Here is a 17,835-nt window from a genome sequence, read left to right as displayed (position 1 = left end):
GTGAACAAATGAATGAAATAAATAATGCATAACTGAGTGAATGAATGATCTAGCAATCTACAATTGGAAATTGTAAAATTTGAGTTCTATTTCAGACTCTGACCCTTAACCTTGGCCATGTCCTTTAGACTTTCTGGGCCTCTCTTTCTTCGTGTATAAAATTAGGTGGTTATTTATTCATTCAATTAATATTTATTGCAACACGACTATGATCAAGAGGCTACAACGATGCTTTCCTGTGTTCAAACCTTACTACTTCTTGCAGATTTCAAAAATCCCGCCTCTTCCAAGCCCCGCCCACCAGCCGTGTTTTTCTTTAGACTCCTCCCCGATTCAGCCCAGCTGGCTGCCTGTGTGGAGGCCCCGCCTCCGCTCGGCGCAGTTATCCAATGGCTAAGATACACGGCTAGGTGAATGCCGGGGAGCTTTAGGTGTCCTCTTGACGCCTGACCAGAGTCTTGAGGAATTCAGTTCCTCTTGAATAGTCACTTCCCCGAGTTGCCCCTGCCATATGCAAGATCACCCTCTCTCCCAAGTTCTCTCGGAAGGGTCGGACAAGGCTTTTCAGTCCCGTCTTTGCCCTCCCTAGAAGCCCTGGGTCTTCACTGGACGAGACTCTCGCCCCGCAGCATTCTGGGAGTGGTAGTTTTCTTCCTTCCAGTTCCTTCCAGGTGGACTGCTGGCTAAGACTCGCAAAAGACTACCATTCCCAGACGCCCGAGCGAGTTGCCGGTCACGTGACCCGCAAGGACAAGGGGCTGGTAGGCGGGGGCCGGGTCGGGCCGGTGCTCCGCAGCTGTCTGTGACACCGGGAGCGGGCCGGCCGTCTCGGCCCCAGGAGAGCCGGCCATGGTGCGCGCCGGCGCCGTGGGGACGCATCTCCCGGCGTCCGGCTTGGACATCTTCGGGGACCTGAGGAAGATGAACAAACGCCAGGTAAGGGAGGCCCGCCAGGGGGGCGCGTCCGGGAGCGAGAACCGGCTGCAACTGCGGGGAGTCGAGGCTTTCTGGGTAGGGCTCCGGCAAGGACAGCGCCTGGCGACTGGGGCCGCCGGCGCCTTCAGGCTCCCCCACCGACTTTCAGAGGCCCTGGGTTCAAATTTGCGCAAACCCACGTGTGGGCACAGGTGTGCGCTGTCTTGCACTGACAAGAGCGCAGTGAGGGGAGGCTGGCCAGGAAGGAGAAGAGAATAGGAATCTAGTCCTACGGATGTCAAATGTGGTTGAGAAAGCCAGGAGAGATGACTGGGCTGTGAGTGACAGCTGTCTGCACGGGTTTGAAGGGCCAGCCTCTGGAAGAGGGAATAGATTTCTCTGGGAGGCTTGGAGGTCTGACACCCCGAGGAAGGCTGCCCGCGGATGGAAGGGGCGGAAGGCAGGCGAAAGGAAAGAACTTTCTGACAGTGAGAACTGTCCGGTAATGCCTCCCAAAGTAATTTCTTCCCATTCTGGGACGTGTTCTCCCCACCATGCATCGGGACTAAATAAAGCTCCTTGTGCCTGGCGATCTCACTGGGGGTGCGCAATCGTTTTAGACTGATTCAGGTTTCCAGAGGGGACCCCCAAAGTCTTCACTAATCTCTTAGATTCTGTCATCTGGCTGCACCTTGAATATAGGAAGCAGTTAGCGTGGGGTCTCTGGGCACCTGGGGTTAATTTCTCACTCTTCTGTGACCTCAGAGGAAAACTTCCTTCTTGTTCTCTCCTTGGTCAGCCCCTTGGCCAGCGTCGCTGTCTTTGAGTCTTCAATATAAGGCAAGAGTGAGTGGGGACTGGAAAGGAAGCCCTCTCAGCCAGGAAAAATGCTATTGCTTAAGCTTCTAGTTAGAGAATTTAGGGGACCTGTAGGGCATGATAGATCCTAATGAATCCTAATACTTCTATTGATATGAGCAATAAATTATGCTAAGAAAAATGGAACCATCCTACTGGTAATTTTAATTGTCTTTGAAAATGGTAGCGGGACTCCTGGATGGCTCAGTGGATTAATTGTTCAACTCTTGATTTAGGCTCAAGACAGAGTCCCCAAATGGAGCCCCCGCTTAGGGCTCCCTGCTGGGCGTGGAGCCTGTTTAAGATTCTCTCTCTCCCTCTTCCTCTGCTTCTCCCCTCCTCCCCACCCCCTTGTGCGCTCTCTCTCTCTAAAACAAACAAAAACACTTAATTTGAAAATGATATAAATTCTCATGATTTTGACACATCCTGTCACTTTTGCCACCATATTGTGGAGTGGGATGATGCCTGTGGCATAGCACAACTTATGCCTGTGGACATATGGGGTTTGTTTTGTTTTGTTTTCCAAATAGAATTTCATACTAGTGCAGTAGTGTGGGAGAGTTTGGTGACTCAAGTCACCAAGTCTAAACTGTTGTTTAGAATCTGGTTGTTTCTAGGTGTGCGTAGCTGATGAACTCTTAGGAATTTCTGTGATTAAGATGAGTTGTGGCAGTGATTATCACCAGCTTGAAAAACCAAGAGCTAATTCCCTGAGCACTGATGCTGTTCCCAAGAAAACTCTCCAGAAAATAGAGCGTTCTTTAAAACTCTAGACTTAATTGGCTAGGTTTTTAAAATGTCTCTAAAACTAGTACTGATTACTGGTGGTTATAATTGCAGACTATCAGAGAAGGCCTTCTGATGAATGTCTCAGTTCCTAAACTAGTTTGCCTTTTGAAAGATCTGTATATTCCCACTCTTGGTGATAAGGCCTGTCAGTAGCTGTTGCATTGTCTGTGTTTTGCTAGTTTTCTAATTAAAATGCAGAAGCTCAATTCTGCTGCCTCCTGGTACTTTTTTTTTTCTTTTAAGCTTTGTCCTTTTGTTTCTTTTTCTTTTTCCCTCCAAAATAGCATCTTCTGACACCTTGTCAGGCATGCATGCTCCGCCAATCTTGGAAGTGGGACCTCCTTTCTCTGCTGCCCCAGCTTGCTATAAAGTAAGGCAAGAGCCACATGCAAAAACAAGGACTCTTTGTTCCTGCAGTGAGGAAGAGAGGAAGGAAGAAACACAGCTACTGGCATTTGTGCTGCTTTGTCGGCCAGAATATTGGGTCTGAAATGTTTGTTTGAAACTCACAGACATTGGCTTTTTCGTCTTTGGTTGACAAAGGCTGAGTGTGGGCTTGCTTCTGGACTTTGCTGGCTATGAATTGCCGAGTGTAGAAAGTTGGTAGGTGAAGATGAACAAACACAAGGTACCAGTAAAACGTGCTGGTGTATTTCTTACATCCCCGTCAGTTTGTCAGTAGTTCAACCAAAATTATGTTTCTAGGTTCCAGGATTTTAGTCCTGGACTCGGGTTAGTAGGTTCCTTAAAGTAGAATATTGAAGTAGGATCTGCGGTTCTGCAGTTAGCTTGATTGTTAGGTTTTTGTATAATCGGTTTTTTCTTTAGCCAATTGATGTCTTGCTCAAAGGACTTTTGTTTATTTTGAGAAATTGATTTTACTTCCCCTCGATGAATTTTTCGAGCATAGAAAATCATGCTGGAAAAAATATTGTTAGTACCAGGCCTTTATTACATAAATGGCAAGGTTTTATACTTTGCTTTTATCAGGGTGGAGCCTGATGGTTTGAAAACCTGTCTAAAAATGACAATTTCTGTTTAAAACTGTGGCTTGGGGCTTTCCCAGTCAGAGCTGTAATTCATAATGAAACATTTCTTTATCAAGTCCTTCAAGTCAGGCAGGGCAGGTGGAGAAGTTTTCGAATGCAAGCTATAGTGAACAGCCTCTGCTTTAGACCAATGAGCCTTGCAAGGCAGTTTTACTTCAGAAGCAACAATTTAATGTATTACAGCCCAACGCTTTAACGGTATCCACTTGGCACTCCAGTTTCCTTCTTTGCTCTTCTGGGGATTTAGTGATAGTTTCATCATTTGCTATTGACACAGTAGCCAAAGAGTTGTTGTTTTTTTTTAAAATGGTGTGTAACTTTAATTTTGAATTACATTTATCTTTTTCTTTTCAATGATTACATCAGAATATCTTCACGATTATTTAAAAAAAATTTTTTTTTAAAGATTTTATTTATTTGACAGAGAGAGACAGCCAGCGAGAGAGGGAACACAAGCAGGGGGAGTGGGAGAGGAAGAAGCAGGCTCCCAGTGGAGGAGCCTGATGTGGGGCTCGATCCCAGAATGCCGGGATCACGCCCTGAGCCGAAGGCAGACGCTTAACTGAGCCACCCAGGCTCCCCTAAAAAACTTTTTTTTATTTATTAGAGAAAAGCGGGAGAGAGTGAGCACGAGCAGGGGGAGCAGCAGAGGGAGAGGGAGAAGCAGGCTCCCCACTGAGCAGGGAGCCTGATGCAGGGCTCGATCCCAGAACCCTGAGATCATGACCTGAGCCAAAGGCAGATGCTTCACCAACAGAGCCACCCAGGCGTCCCTCTTCACGGTTACTTTAATTCATTTTTATGTCCCCACTCTCAGTTGTTTCCTCCGTAAATACCTGGAGTGACATAATTTCCCAGACGTGTAGTAGGAGCGCTACGAGCTCTGCTTTTCCTTCCTTAGCGCCACGTCAGACTACGTGTTCCTGTTTTGTCACACTCTTCAGAGGAATTATTTTAACGGCCGTGTAATATTCTGTCAAATTCCTTTAAACATTTATTTTCCCCAGACTTGGGAATTAATCCATGCCCATCACAGAAATTTTAAAGAATAGAGAATAGTTTAAAGAAGAAAGCTCAATCACTAGCAATTCCACCATGCCAAGACGGCCTCTGTTAGCCTTTGAGGGCAACTCCTTGTGCTTGTTTTACAAACTGTTTTGCGGTTAGTGGAGATTCTACTGCAGCCTACACTTTTGTTTTAAATAGTGCAGTAACTTGCCATTATTTTACTCAATCATTTCTTTTTTTTAAAGATTTTATTTATTTATTCGACAGAGATAGAGACAGCCAGCGAGAGAGGGAACACAAGCAGGGGGAGTGGGAGAGGAAGAAGCAGGCTCCCAGCGGAGGAGCCTGATGTGGGGCTCGATCCCAGATCGCCGGGATCACGCCCTGAGCTGAAGCAGACGCCCAATGACTGAGACACCCAGGCGCCCCTACTCAATCATTTCTTGTTGTTGCTCATTTATTTCCTTTTCTCTCTTACTAGAAATAGGACCATGATGCATATTGTTGGGCCATAATTCCCTATCTGTCTTTATTGTAGACGGAATTCCTAAAGTAGGGTTACTGGGCTGAAAGTAGCCTTGTGATGCTAGTGCCAGATTGCTCTCAGAATGACTGTGTCTGCTTGCCCTCTCACCACAGTGCACCCTGGGCCAGCACCGAGTCTTAGCATGAAAAAACAAAAAACAAAAAAACAAAACCCCCAAACTTGAAATTTGCTAGGCATAAAAAAGAAGAGGGGAGGGAGGAGGCAGGATTGGGTTTGAACACTCTGTTTATTCACCACTTGTATTTCTTCTTTGGAAAATTAATAGTTTTAAGCTTTTACCTTTTTTGTTGTTGTTGTTTTGGGGATTTTAGTGTTTTTCTTACTAATAGTTTGTGCCCACCATATATTAAAGATGTTTATTTTCTCACATTTATTCCACAAATTGAGTACTTACTTTTTGCCAGACTTGTGTTGAACACTGGAGGTCCAGCTATGAACAAGGCCAAAATGATCTTTGCCTTTGTGGAACATAAAATCTAATGTAAAAGACACATTAAAAATGATATGTATAATTATGATAGTGATGGATGATATAAAGAAGTAGAGAATGCAGTGAGAATATGTAACAGGAGGACCTAGGCTGGTCTACAGCAGAGAGTAGCAAACTCCAGCCCACCATCTGTGTGTGTGTGTGTGTGTGCGTGTGTGTGTGTGTGTGTTTGTTTGTTTGTTTAGAGACGGGGAGGGGGGGTAGGTTTGGGGGAAGGGCCGAGGGGGGAGAGAGAGAGTCTTAGGCTCCATGCCCAGTGTGGAGTCCAATGCGGGGCTCAATCTCACGTTTCAGAGATCATAACCTAAGCCGAAATCAAGAGACACTTAACTGACTGAGCCACCCAGGTGCATCCCCCATCTATTTTTATAAATAAAGTTTTATCTGAACACAGCCATATTCATTCTTTTACATATTGTCTTTAGTTGCTTTCTCGCTACAATGGCAGGGTTGAGTAATTTCAACAGAGACTGTATGGCTTGTAAAATACTTATTTTGTGGCCCTTTGTAGAAAAAGTTTGCCGACTCCTGGTCTAGTGGGTCAGGGAGGGCTTCCCTGGGGAACTGGTGTTGATTTAGTAGGATTTAGGATGAGTGAGCCTTAGGTATGCTAAGGAGTCTAGGGAGAGAGTCTCTGGGCAGAGGAAATAGCCAGGTGAAGATCCTGGAGTGTAGGAGCACGTGCTCTCCGAAGCACTGACAGATACCGCTAACATACCTGGAGCGCAGTGAGCTGTGCCCCCTGAAGCTAGGGAGTAGGGGAATGTGCCAGACAGGACCATAGGGACCACGTTCATCCTCAGGGTAGTGGCATGCAGTCAAAGGGATGCAATTGAAGGGCAGCTGAAGCAGGACATAGAGATTATAGATGGCCGGAGGGACATTTGCAAATGAGTGTAGAGTGTAACAGGGAGAGTGCATTGGGAGAGGTGTGTACGGACGCCAGCAGACCGGTTAGCAGACTCTTATAGTTGCCCAGTGGGCTCTGTTGGTGACTCAGATGAGTGTGGTGCCAGTGGGAATAGAGAGAATGGAACAGATTCCAGAAATGTTTAGAACGTAGAATGTATAGAACAAATGGTGGTGAGGGGGGTGACAGGAGTCCTGCCATGTAGGTGAGCACATATGGCAGAACAGATGTACGTGGCAGGTAGAGGGGAAGAATTGAATTAGAGACGTGGAGGTGAGCAGTTTCAGTTCCAGGTATGTTGTTGAGAGTATTTGGTTCAGGTGGCGGGAGGACTTTGGAGATGAGGCTGTCTAAGAATTGAGACACCAGAGTGTTGGGTAGGCCATCTACATGGCTCTTCGGATCACCCAGGACAGGGGTTGTGAGGAGGAAGATTGCGGCGGGTACTAGAGTAAGGAACATCCTGGAGGATACTAAGGGCAGATGCCCTGAGGGACTTGCATTCCAAGTAGTAGTAGACACAGTGACTTTTGTCCCTAAAGCCTCTTGAAAGACTGGAGACATCTGGCCCAACAATCCAGCTATAGCCGGATAGGGTGTTATGATGTGGGCGCGTGTTACTTTTTCCCCCTGTTGTCACCAGGGGTTGGGTGTGGCAGGCAGCTGTGGGCAAGGAAGAGCCTTGAGCTTCGGCAGGACAAGCCCTGTGGGTCTTAACTCAGTGGTTTAAGGTGGAATGAGGGCAGCTTAGAACTAGATACTGTCTTGTGTGGCTTTCTGCCTATGTTCTTAACCAGATATTGTTTACTTTTTACTTTTTAAAACATTTATGGAAAATTTAGGGATGCCTGGGTGGCTCAGCCAGTTAAGTGACTGCTTTCATCTCAGGTCATGATCCTAAGGTCCTGGGATGAGTCCCCACATCGGGCTCCTTGCTCAGCAGGGAGCGTGCTTCTCACTCTGCCTGCTACTCCGCCTGCTTGTGCTCGCTCACTCTCTCTATGATATAAAAAAAAAAATAAAGAAGATTAAAGGATTAACCTTAAAAAAAATTTATGGAAAATTTAAACATCCATGTGTTTAAAGTTTTTGTTCACTTTGAAATGTAATTTCAGATGCAGGACAGCCTCATTGCTAAGTACTATAGGATTCTGAAGCCTCATTTGAGGCCTCTTTGGCCAGGCGGCAAATGAGTGGTTCTAGGTAAACCACACCATGCACTCCAGGCTCTCGGGTCTTACGGGCACTCTCTACACGAGAACAAAAGGCCTTTGGGGCAAAACTTGAAAAGTGGGACTCTTCAGGGTTGAAGGTTCTGGGAAATCCCAGAGAGGCAAGTAGAGTCTTATCGAGGCTTTAGCAAAGTAGGGCCCATGGATTGCTCTGGTTTTTTTCTCTCGTTGCTCATTGAAAGAGAGACAGTATACAGAAGGCTCATTCCTGGGACAAAAGTTGAAATACTAACTGAGTTTATAGGTTGTGTGAATTAATGTCCTAAAATCAGAACTTAGCTTTTTTTTTTTCTTTCTTTTTTTTTTTGTAAACAAGCTCATCTCCAGCTTAGGGTTCGTGCATATTCTTCCATTGGTTCTCACTTTGGGTTTGGCCTTTTGCATTCCAGCTGTATTACCAGGTTTTAAACTTCGCCATGATCGTGTCTTCTGCGCTCATGATCTGGAAGGGGTTGATCGTCCTCACTGGCAGCGAGAGCCCGATCGTGGTGGTGCTGAGGTAAATGCTGCACGCTGTCGCGCTCTGCCCCGCCACAGAGAAGCAGGGTCGCCCGAGCGAAAGCCAACACTCAGTGTTGTCCCTGGATAGAGCATTAGGATTTTCTTTGTTGATGCCGTTTGCATTTCGTTCTGGCCTTTGTTGAAAAATCTGATCTTTTTCGACACACACTTCAGAGCTTTGGTGGTGGGGATGCTAACACTGCGGGACAGTATACTTGCTTTTGTATTTTCGTGCCTTAATCCACCGAAGATAACAATCCCGTGTGATTATGTGTGTGCAAACCGGTCCTTAAACATAAGTCATTTAAAACTGTGATTCGGCTTTCTCGGTGCCAGCCAGACAGGAAGTGTGTCTCCCCAGCGCACGGCAGCGCGTGCTGTGTTGTTTCAGGCGTCCGCGGCGCTGCCGTTGGTGGCTGCTCACTCCCTGACACTATTACCCTTCTAAAGCACCGGACGTTAAGTTTAGAAAAGTTAATACTTTAGTTAACTTCATATAGCCATGAAGTCATGCAAGGAGAAAACGTGATCAGTTTGAAGTTAAAGAAGCACGTTTGGGAGCCCTGGGTGCTTCAGGTTGCTCTCTGTCCAGCGCGTCCTGGACCGTCGAGCTTACCGTGGGTGGGGGCGGAGCCTGTGTGTTTCACCGGTGGAGTGGCAGTCGGTAGCAGCGACGGGGGCAGGCTCACCGCTGGCTGGTGCAGGAGCCAAGGCCGGCATGCAGGGTTCGTGGCTCCCAAACAGTGCCCTTGCCCTCCACGGGCCCTGCTGCCACATCATGGGGCTTCGGCCGTGACCCTGGCTTCGCCCGGGTGCCCTTGCGTGGCTGGCCAAGGGGTCTGTTCTAGAGGTACACTGCCCTCATACATGTAGGAGCCTTAGGAGAACATACTGGTTTCTAATTCACTGGTGTTCACACTGTGCTCTAGGAGTGCCCTGGGGTCCAGTGGGTCAGTTAGGAGGAGAAGGGGATCAAATGCATGGATTCTAGACTCCTCAGCCTTGTTTCAGTTATAACAGCTCCATTTTTATATATTCTATATAGGTATGCATCCTGGTAAGATTCATCTGAAGGAAGGATTTTAAGGCTTTTTTTTTTTTTTCTTTTCCCATTAGAAATGAAAAACCCCTGGGGCACCTGGGTGGCTCAGTCAGCCAAGCGTCTGCTTTCAGCTCAGGTGATGATCTCGGGTCCTGGGATCGAGTCCCACATCTGGCTCCCTGTTCAGTGGGGATCCTGCTTCTCCCTTTGCCCCTCACCCCACTCATGTTCTCTCTCTCTTTCCCTCTCTCTCAAATAAATCTTAAAAAAAAAGAAATTAAAAACTCTCACTTAACAGATAAAGAGCCTGAGGCCCGTGAAGGCCAAGCCACTTGCATCTTACAGTTACTTTTGGCAAAACCAAAACTAGATCCCAGATGTTCTGGTTTTCCTTAAATCACACAGACACACTTACACACAGAAGTTGTTGTAACATTGTGGTCTGTAGGGACTTCTTTTTTTTTTTTTTTAAGCATCCTTTATAGTTTTAAATTTGGTTTGTCAACATTAATTGTTGACATCATGAGAGATGTGTGACCTTGGGGAACACTGACCTTTGGGAAATCCCTGGCTCGTGAAGAAAGCAAGTGTAAGTTGATATTAGTGAAACATATCAAAGAAGTGCTTTCCTCATGGGACACGATAATGACTCTTGATGACAAACTGCACTCTTCTGCCTCAGACTTATCCAGAAGGTTTTTCTAGCTGTAGTTCTTAACTGTTTGCTCTTTCTTTCCCTCATAGTCATTTATATTTCTAGCCCTCACTATATTTTTTATTCAGATTTCCTATTTTTGAATGCTAGATCTATTATGATACTAGTGTCACTGGTTTCACTTTAAAGTAAACACATCAGCAGGTACTTAGTGACAGGCCAGTCTCTGCTGTGTTTCTCCTTGCTGATCTGCATGTGCTGACACGTTTAAGGTGGTCCAGGGCCGGGAGGGACAGGAGGGCCAACTTCTTGAGCCACTCCCATTATGAACTCACATTTTCCTTTAAAGCACTCCATTTCTTCGCCAGTCTGGTTCTTCCTCCCTGCATCCTGCCCTCAACAAACTTCTCACTGGTTTTTGAGCATACAGTCCCTATATTGCAATATTGTTTGGTCTTATTTATTTTCTTTCTTTTTTTTTTTTTTAAAGATTTATTTATTTATTTATTTATTTATTTATTTATTTATTTGACAGAGAGACAGCCAGCGAGAGAGGGAACACAAGCGGGGGGAGTGGGAGAGGAAGAAGCAGGCTCTTAGCAGAGGAGCCTGATGTGGGGCTCAATCCCAGAATGCCGGGATCACGCCCTGAGCCGACGGCAGACGCTTAACGACTGCACCACCCAGGCGCCCCTGGTCTTATTTATTTTCTGATGCATTAAGACAAAGCATGAGCATATGCAAAATGAATTCTGTTTTGATAATTTCAGCTTCTACTAGATTACAATTTACTTTGAATCCATCGAAGATGTTTGGCAGGGGTTTAAACCAGTACCATGTGGGATTCTTCATTGACCTCCACTTCAAAAGCAGTCAACACTTGTTAAAATTGGACTTTCTGTAGAATATGGTCTAAAGGATGATGCCCCAGGAGTCCCAAGACTTGGGCTTGAATTTTGTCCCAACCCTCAGCTCGGTTTTTGGATAGATCACTCTTCCAAGGCATTCATTTGTTTGCTTCTCTTCCTTGAATGCCCACGTCCTAGGTGCTGGAGATGAGCCATGAAACGCGAGAATAGCCCTAGAGTATCAACCGGCTTTGAGTCTGTACTTCTGAATGAAAATAGTCATGTATTTGTAGATGTAGGACTTTTTTTTTTTTTTTGAGGCTAAAAATTGGCAGCTTTTACTGCAAAGAGTTCACATTATACTCGGTTCTTTTTCTACCTAATACAAAGTACAGAGGGGCCTGCTACTATCCTTTTCATACTTAATCTAAGAAGCAATCATTTCCTGTCTTACTTGATGTCATCATCGTGAGCAGTCAGAAGGGAACCACTGTGGCTTGTATAATAGCTCCCAGACCTACCTGACGATTGATGGAGGCTGAGACTTTCACTGATGTATTTATTTTTGTGTTCTTCATGAATTGAAAAGTTCCCCAGTGAACCCAGGCTAATAGGATGTGATTTTGCGTTTCTTCGCAGTGGCAGTATGGAGCCAGCCTTTCACAGGGGCGACCTTCTGTTCCTGACAAACTTCCGGGAAGACCCCATTAGAGCTGGTGAGATCGTGGTCTTTAAAGTTGAAGGACGAGACATTCCAATAGTTCACAGAGTGATCAAAGTTCATGAAAAGTAAGGGGGCTTGACTTCTTTTTGGTGTTGTTTTGTAAATTTTGGTTGCTGGATTTAATTAATTAATTAATGAATTTCCTTAGCACTGATTGTTATCCAACTTTTTTTTCCCCTCAGGTTTTTATTTAAATTCCAGTTAGCCAACATACCGTGTAATATTAGTTTCAGGTGTGGAATTCGGTGATTCGGTTTCGGTAGCCAGTTTTCTTGGTTGGTTAGAAAATAGCAGACGCTCTGGATTATGCTCCTAGTCCCGCCATTGACGAATTGGGTGACTTTGGACCTGCTCCCTTACCCAGTCAGTAAGACGGACTGATAACATTATCCTTTCCCACCATGACTCACAGGCGATTATGAGAACTGAACGGACAGGTGTTTCTGGAAGCACTCGGTAACGGTAACTAAATTGCTGCGCAGTGGGAGGTGCAATGTACAAGAGCATAATAGTTATTTGAAGGAGTCTCAGAGAAAATCCAGTCCCGTTGCAGCTGAGGATTATGATGATGTGAGGACCGTTTTCTGAAATGCAGAAAGCTGCCTGTTTCTCTGTGTCACTTCAGACCAAGCAGCATTCACAGCAGTAGCCTTAGCCATGGGTGGCGGCGCGTCCCTGTCTCCGGCCCGGGGTTCAATCATTGTGTGTCCTGCTTCAGTTCTCCCCCCACAAATGGTCTTCCTTTCCTTTAAATGCAAGTGCAGGCTTCTGAAGATACTTTTTGGGAACGGGAAACAGTGACTTCTACCTCATGTGTATTAAGTTCCCAGGGGAGGGTACAGTCACGTGATTAGTGAAAATGCGACCTTCTGTATACTGGGTTATTCATTTACCTCTTGCAGCTTAGTGTAGCATTTTTACCTGCCTGAGTTACGGAATTAAACTGAGATGTGTGTATTTGTGTTTCTTAAATAACAGAGCATTTCTCATCGTGTGTGTGTGTGTGTGTGTGTACACACGCGTGGACTGTAACTATTTGTACATGTCCAGTATCAGGTTCCCATTCCAGTCACTGCTTGCAGGGGTTCCCCAAAGAAGTCGATACTTAAAATCATCACTTTGTTTTGCTGTAAACATTGGAATGACCCTGTTTTCATTTGTGGTACTGCATGACAGGACTTGATGTCCACTTGTTAACTGACTGATAAAGAAATATACATGGTCGTAATGTGACAGCTGACTTAAACATAATTTCTACAGATGAGAAATTATTCAAAGTTGAGGAAATAATGGTGATTTTCTGTAATTTGCATGAGTTGTGGGAGAGACTGCTCAGGGGTTTTATCTTCCTGATTTCCTTTATAACCGCAGCTGCAAATCAGCTTGCTCCTTTTGGCATGGTTTCAAATCTTTGTGGGCTTTTAATATTTTATCTAATTATAATAGTGCCTTTTTTCATTTGTCTTATTGAAAGAAGACCCTCTTTATAGCTCTGTAATGCTGTAATGTTGTGTTTCTAGTGTCAAGGCTACATAAGCACCGGTTTAGAATGTTTAGAATTAATCCCGTGGGTCTCTTTAACACACTGGTTTTGTGCCATTTGTGATTCCTGTTTCTTTGCAAACCAGATTTTATACCGCTTTGCTCAGTGCTGAAGGAAATAATGCATTAACATTTTACATTTGGCAAGGAAAAGTAGGTTTGAGGAGGGGTAAGGGCACACGCGCATTTCAATTAGCTGGGGCTCAGATCTGTGTGATCTGGGACCAAGTTCCTCTCTAGAGTGAAGGGGAATCTAAGCCGTGTTCACAAGTCGGTCTTTGAGGACAAGGAGAGTGAAAACAGTTGCTGGAAGCTGATTGCTGCCTTGCTGGCGCCCTCGTGCTTTGCCGTGCTTTTTGGTTATCAGGGTGACTTGAGCATTTCCGAGTTTGAGTCTGCAGAATCGCCGGCAGCCCTGTGTGTTAGTTAGATGGTTATCTGTAAGCAATCGCCTTAGACCAGGAAAGATCAAGTTACTGTGGAATGTTTGTCTAAATGCCCGTTGCTGGGTAAACTGATTGTTTTCTAATGATGCTGTGCTGAAAATTATTTGTGAGAGGACATTATTTTGCTTTCTAGAGATAATGGAGACATCAAATTTCTGACTAAAGGAGACAATAATGAAGTTGACGACAGAGGCTTGTACAAAGAGGGCCAGAACTGGCTTGAGAAGAAGGATGTGGTGGGAAGAGCCAGAGGGTGAGCATTAACTTTTAAGTTATATAAAAGATTCAGAAACCGGAAAAATAGTTAGTAACAAAGAAACTAGGGGCGCCTGGGAGGCTCAGTTGGTTACACGTCCGACTCTTGGTTTCAGCTCAGATCATGATATCAGGGTTGTGAGATTGAGCCCTGCATTGGGCTCCGTGTTAAGTGTAGAGCCTGCTTGGGATTTTCTCTCTGCCCGTTCCCCCCACACCCCTCCCTTTCTCTCTTTCAGTCTCCCTGTCTCTCCCTCCCTCCTTCCCTCCCTCAAAAAAAAGAAACTAAGAAACAAAGTGTATAGGATAATAGAATCACTTGTTACAAATATTATATGTCAGGAGAGTTGTAAGTAGTCCAATTTACTGTGTAAATGCCACTCAGAACTAGGGACCAAAAATCTAAAACTGAATGCAAGTATATTATCTATATCATTGGTTTAATTATGTTTTTGAAAGAAATCATCACTTAGAGATTAGTTATTTCTGGTTTTAAATAGCAATTACAAGAAATCCTCCCAGAGATAACCACTATTTAACACTTAAGTGAATATTCTAGACATTCCTTGTACCTATACAGATGTGTGTGCATATGTAATATATAATTTTACATAGTAGAATTTTATTTTACCTTCTCATCCAACAAGAAGTTGGAAATAGATTTCTGTGTCAAATCTACACCCATGTATTTTTAAATGGCTACGTACTGTTGTTCCACTGAGAATCATAAAATCATAACTTAGCCGATCCTCTTTTGGTGGACATTTAGACTATTTCCTGTTTTTCTCTACCAGAAACAGTTATGTGATAAATCTTTTAATATTCATCTTTGCATAATTGTTCCAGTGATGAGTTCTCTTCTGACACAGCAGAGCATGTATCCTCTTACTAAAAAAAGCAAAAAAAGGCAATTCTTGCCCTCTCCTAGTGACCCTTTCTTATGTTTAACCCTTGTTAGAAGTGTTTCTTTTCTTTTTTTTTTTTTTTTTTATCTTCTCTAAATCCCACCAGCTCTTTAAGGCTGGAGAACTTGATTACCATTTTCTCGATTTAGCTTTATCAATTAGATTGTGTTTTGAGGCCTCTTTCTCCCCCTTTTCTCCCTCTGCTCATCTTCTAACTCCTTTACCCGGTTGCATTTCCATTGGAATATCTGTGGGGAGAAGGGAGAGACTTCTACCTGGTCAGTTTTCTATTTTTATTTATTTATTTTTAAAGATTTTATTTATTTATTGGTCAGAGAGAGAGAGCACAAGCAGGGAGAAACAGGCGGAGGGAGAAGCAGGCTCCTCACTGAGCAAGGAGCCTGATGCAGGACTTGACCCCAGGACCCTGAGATCACGACCTGAGCTGAACGCAGCTGCTTAACCGAATGAGCCACCCAAGTGTCCCAGTCCTCTATTTTTAGACGTCCTGGGGACAGGCTTTGTATAAAGGAGAGGTTGGAGCTGCTGATTTACATAGGACTGGCTGGTACGGGGTGCCTTCCCTGGTTCCCTGTTAGTGATGTGAGGCTTGGGTCTACTGATTGCATCTTGACATGAATTTTGTCAGCAGAATCATTGGCTAGCTTATGCCCCGGACCTTCTGTTTCTGTGATCATAATCACATGTGGGTATAAGTTATGGGACTCACATCTGTGTTCATTGCCCAATAAGCGTGTTTGTTACATCTGAAAAGCCCCATGAAATGAAAATGATGGTGGTTCTTCCAATTACAAACTAATTCTTCATGTATTTTGAAAGCTTTCCCTAACAGCCGTCTTTATATAGGCTGTCTGGATATGACTTCTCCACCAAAAAAAATTAAAAACTAGCTTGATGGCAGTTGTCGGTTCCATTTGTACAAGTGGCTCAACTAATTATTTTAATTTTGTTACGGTGAATGCAGCAAGCAAAGACAAGCAGCATCTCTATTTGAAATCATGTGCCTGCTTGAAAAATCGTCCTGCTGTTAGTGGTGATGCTTTTGATTAAGAAAGCCTTTTGAGGCAGGAGTGAATGTTAGTCTTACAGCCCCAGTCAGGGCTATTCCCGAGGAAGATTTGTGTCCTCAGGCTGAGTTAGAGTGTTTTTAAATGTTGCTATCATCATATTACAAACAGTCCTTATATTTCTGGCTTTTCATCCCACAATTTAGGTTTTTACCATATGTTGGTATGGTCACCATAATAATGAATGACTACCCAAAATTCAAGGTAGGAATGTGTATGTATGTCTGCGTTAAAAAAAATGTGTGTATATTGGAGCTTTTGCACGTGCAGCTGTAAAGATGCAGTCTTTTAAAAATGTTTTGCTGGTTATTTTTTTTTTTGCAGTGTTTGTATTTAACTGCAAATTAACATAACCATTTAAATTATCAACACTTAAGTCAGTTATTTAAAATAGCTACTTTCATCTTTTGTGTTCATAGTGTATTCTAGAATGGCACCTCTATATTAGTTGCTTTTTATCATGGAAATCTTTAAACATACAAAAAAACGTAGTACAATAAACCCAGTAATGATGATCTCTCAACCTCAATAAAAATGGCATCTATATTTTTTAAAAACCACTTGAAAAACAATAGGGAACCTACGCAAGATTGAGCAGTGAATTAGCCGTGTTTGTTGGGTGCTTGGTCCTTAGTCCATCAATATATTTGGGGGGTTTTAAACCATACTGTGCATTGAACAGCTAGTTTGGAGAACCAGGCATGGGGGAAGGGGTCATCTTTTGATTCTGTCCTCAGTCTAGCACTGAGCAGACTTCATCTGAATACACTTATAGACCAACCGAATTTGTAGAGCTCACAGTAATTTCCCACTGTGTTTTCTTTACAGTATGCTCTTTTGGCTGTAATGGGTGCATATGTGTTACTAAAACGTGAATCCTAAAATGAGAAGAAGTTCCTAGGACCAGAAATGAATTCTGTTGAAAAAGAGAAAATCTAATATATTTGAAATGTTCCACTTTCTGTATAAAAGGAAACAACGTGGAGACATTTTTGTCTTGTCCAAATAAATGATTCATCAGTAAAAATTGTTTTCTTTTGTGGGCTCTGACTCGAACCTGCTCAGTCTCTGTGCCGCTCGTGGTCATTCTAAGCCAAGCACGGGGGTCTGGGCCACTTCTGGACCTGCCGCTGGGGACCATACAGTGCATGGTCCCCACGATGTAGTTGTAATGTCTGAGTTTCAAAACAAGTAGACTCTGATAAGTTAATAAAGTCTAAAACCTTTTTAAAAGGAAAGATGTAATCTGCTTTGTGTTTGTGGTGGAATCTATCTTGAGGTGGGTGGATAAATTATTTGAGAAGTGTTTCATAAATTAGAAAACCAGTGCATCCTCCTTTGAAAACTTAAAAAAAGTGCAGAAGGGTGAGAGGGGCACGTCCCTCTGTAGTTTCCCAGGGACCTCCACTGTGTGAGTTACACACGCACGATACAGAGTCCTGCATAGAACATGGTCCTTCACGAAACTGTGTCAGGCACTTATGTCCCAGCCGCCGCCCTCGGGGCCGGGCTGTGAAGTCGTAGCCTGGATGGAGTTTGCAGCGTGTGGGAGGAACACTCGGATTTCAGGAATACAGTTGCTCTGAAGGAGAATTAAACGGGGTCAGCTGATAGAGAGCCAAAGAGAAGCCTTGCTTTTCATGTAGAGGCCAGGGAAGACCTCTGAGGAGGGGACCTTGAGCAGAGTTAAGAAATCAGGCAGGTAAATCCCAGGGAAGAGCATTCCTGCCAGGTGTGGGAGCCCAGCGAAGGGAGGGGTGCTCTCAAGCTTCAGTGAGCATGCGGAGCACCTGGCTGCCGTTCGAGGCAGGTTCTGACTCAGGAGGGCTGGGGTGGGGCCCGAGACTCCATCCCTAGATGCTGCCGGGGCCTGGACCACGGTATGTGTAGCAGTGTTAGAGGAGTAGAAAGGAGCCAATGATGTTTTCTTTTTTTTTTTGAAAGATTTTATTTATTTATTTGACAGAGAGAGACAGCCAGCGAGAGAGGGAACACAAGCAGGGGGAGTGGGAGAGGAAGAAGCAGGCT

General features: G+C 44.4%; 1 protein-coding gene across 2 annotated transcripts; it reads left to right on the top strand.

Annotated features, from left to right (window-relative positions):
* Window positions 1–731: 731 nt before the first annotated feature.
* On the top strand, window positions 732–16,834 carry SEC11C (SEC11 homolog C, signal peptidase complex subunit). Of its 2 annotated transcripts, XM_026496403.4 has the most exons (6): window positions 732–936; window positions 8,191–8,300; window positions 11,487–11,636; window positions 13,693–13,812; window positions 15,954–16,011; window positions 16,636–16,834. In XM_026496403.4, exons 1-6 carry the CDS (start codon window positions 850–852, stop codon window positions 16,687–16,689), a joined length of 579 nt encoding a protein of 192 aa, XP_026352188.1. In that variant the 5' UTR covers window positions 732–849; the 3' UTR covers window positions 16,690–16,834. The 2 variants fall into 2 exon arrangements, with proteins under 2 accessions (XP_026352188.1, XP_057169345.1); XM_057313362.1 differs by having other exon boundaries at window positions 743–936; window positions 15,954–16,834.
* The last annotated feature ends 1,001 nt before the right edge of the window (window positions 16,835–17,835 follow it).

The sequence above is a fragment of the Ursus arctos genome, unplaced genomic scaffold, assembly GCF_023065955.2.
Source record: "Ursus arctos isolate Adak ecotype North America unplaced genomic scaffold, UrsArc2.0 scaffold_17, whole genome shotgun sequence".
NCBI lineage: Eukaryota > Metazoa > Chordata > Mammalia > Carnivora > Ursidae > Ursus > Ursus arctos.
The sequence above is the reverse complement of the archived record's forward strand: the minus strand, read 5'-3'. Positions and strand labels throughout refer to the sequence as shown.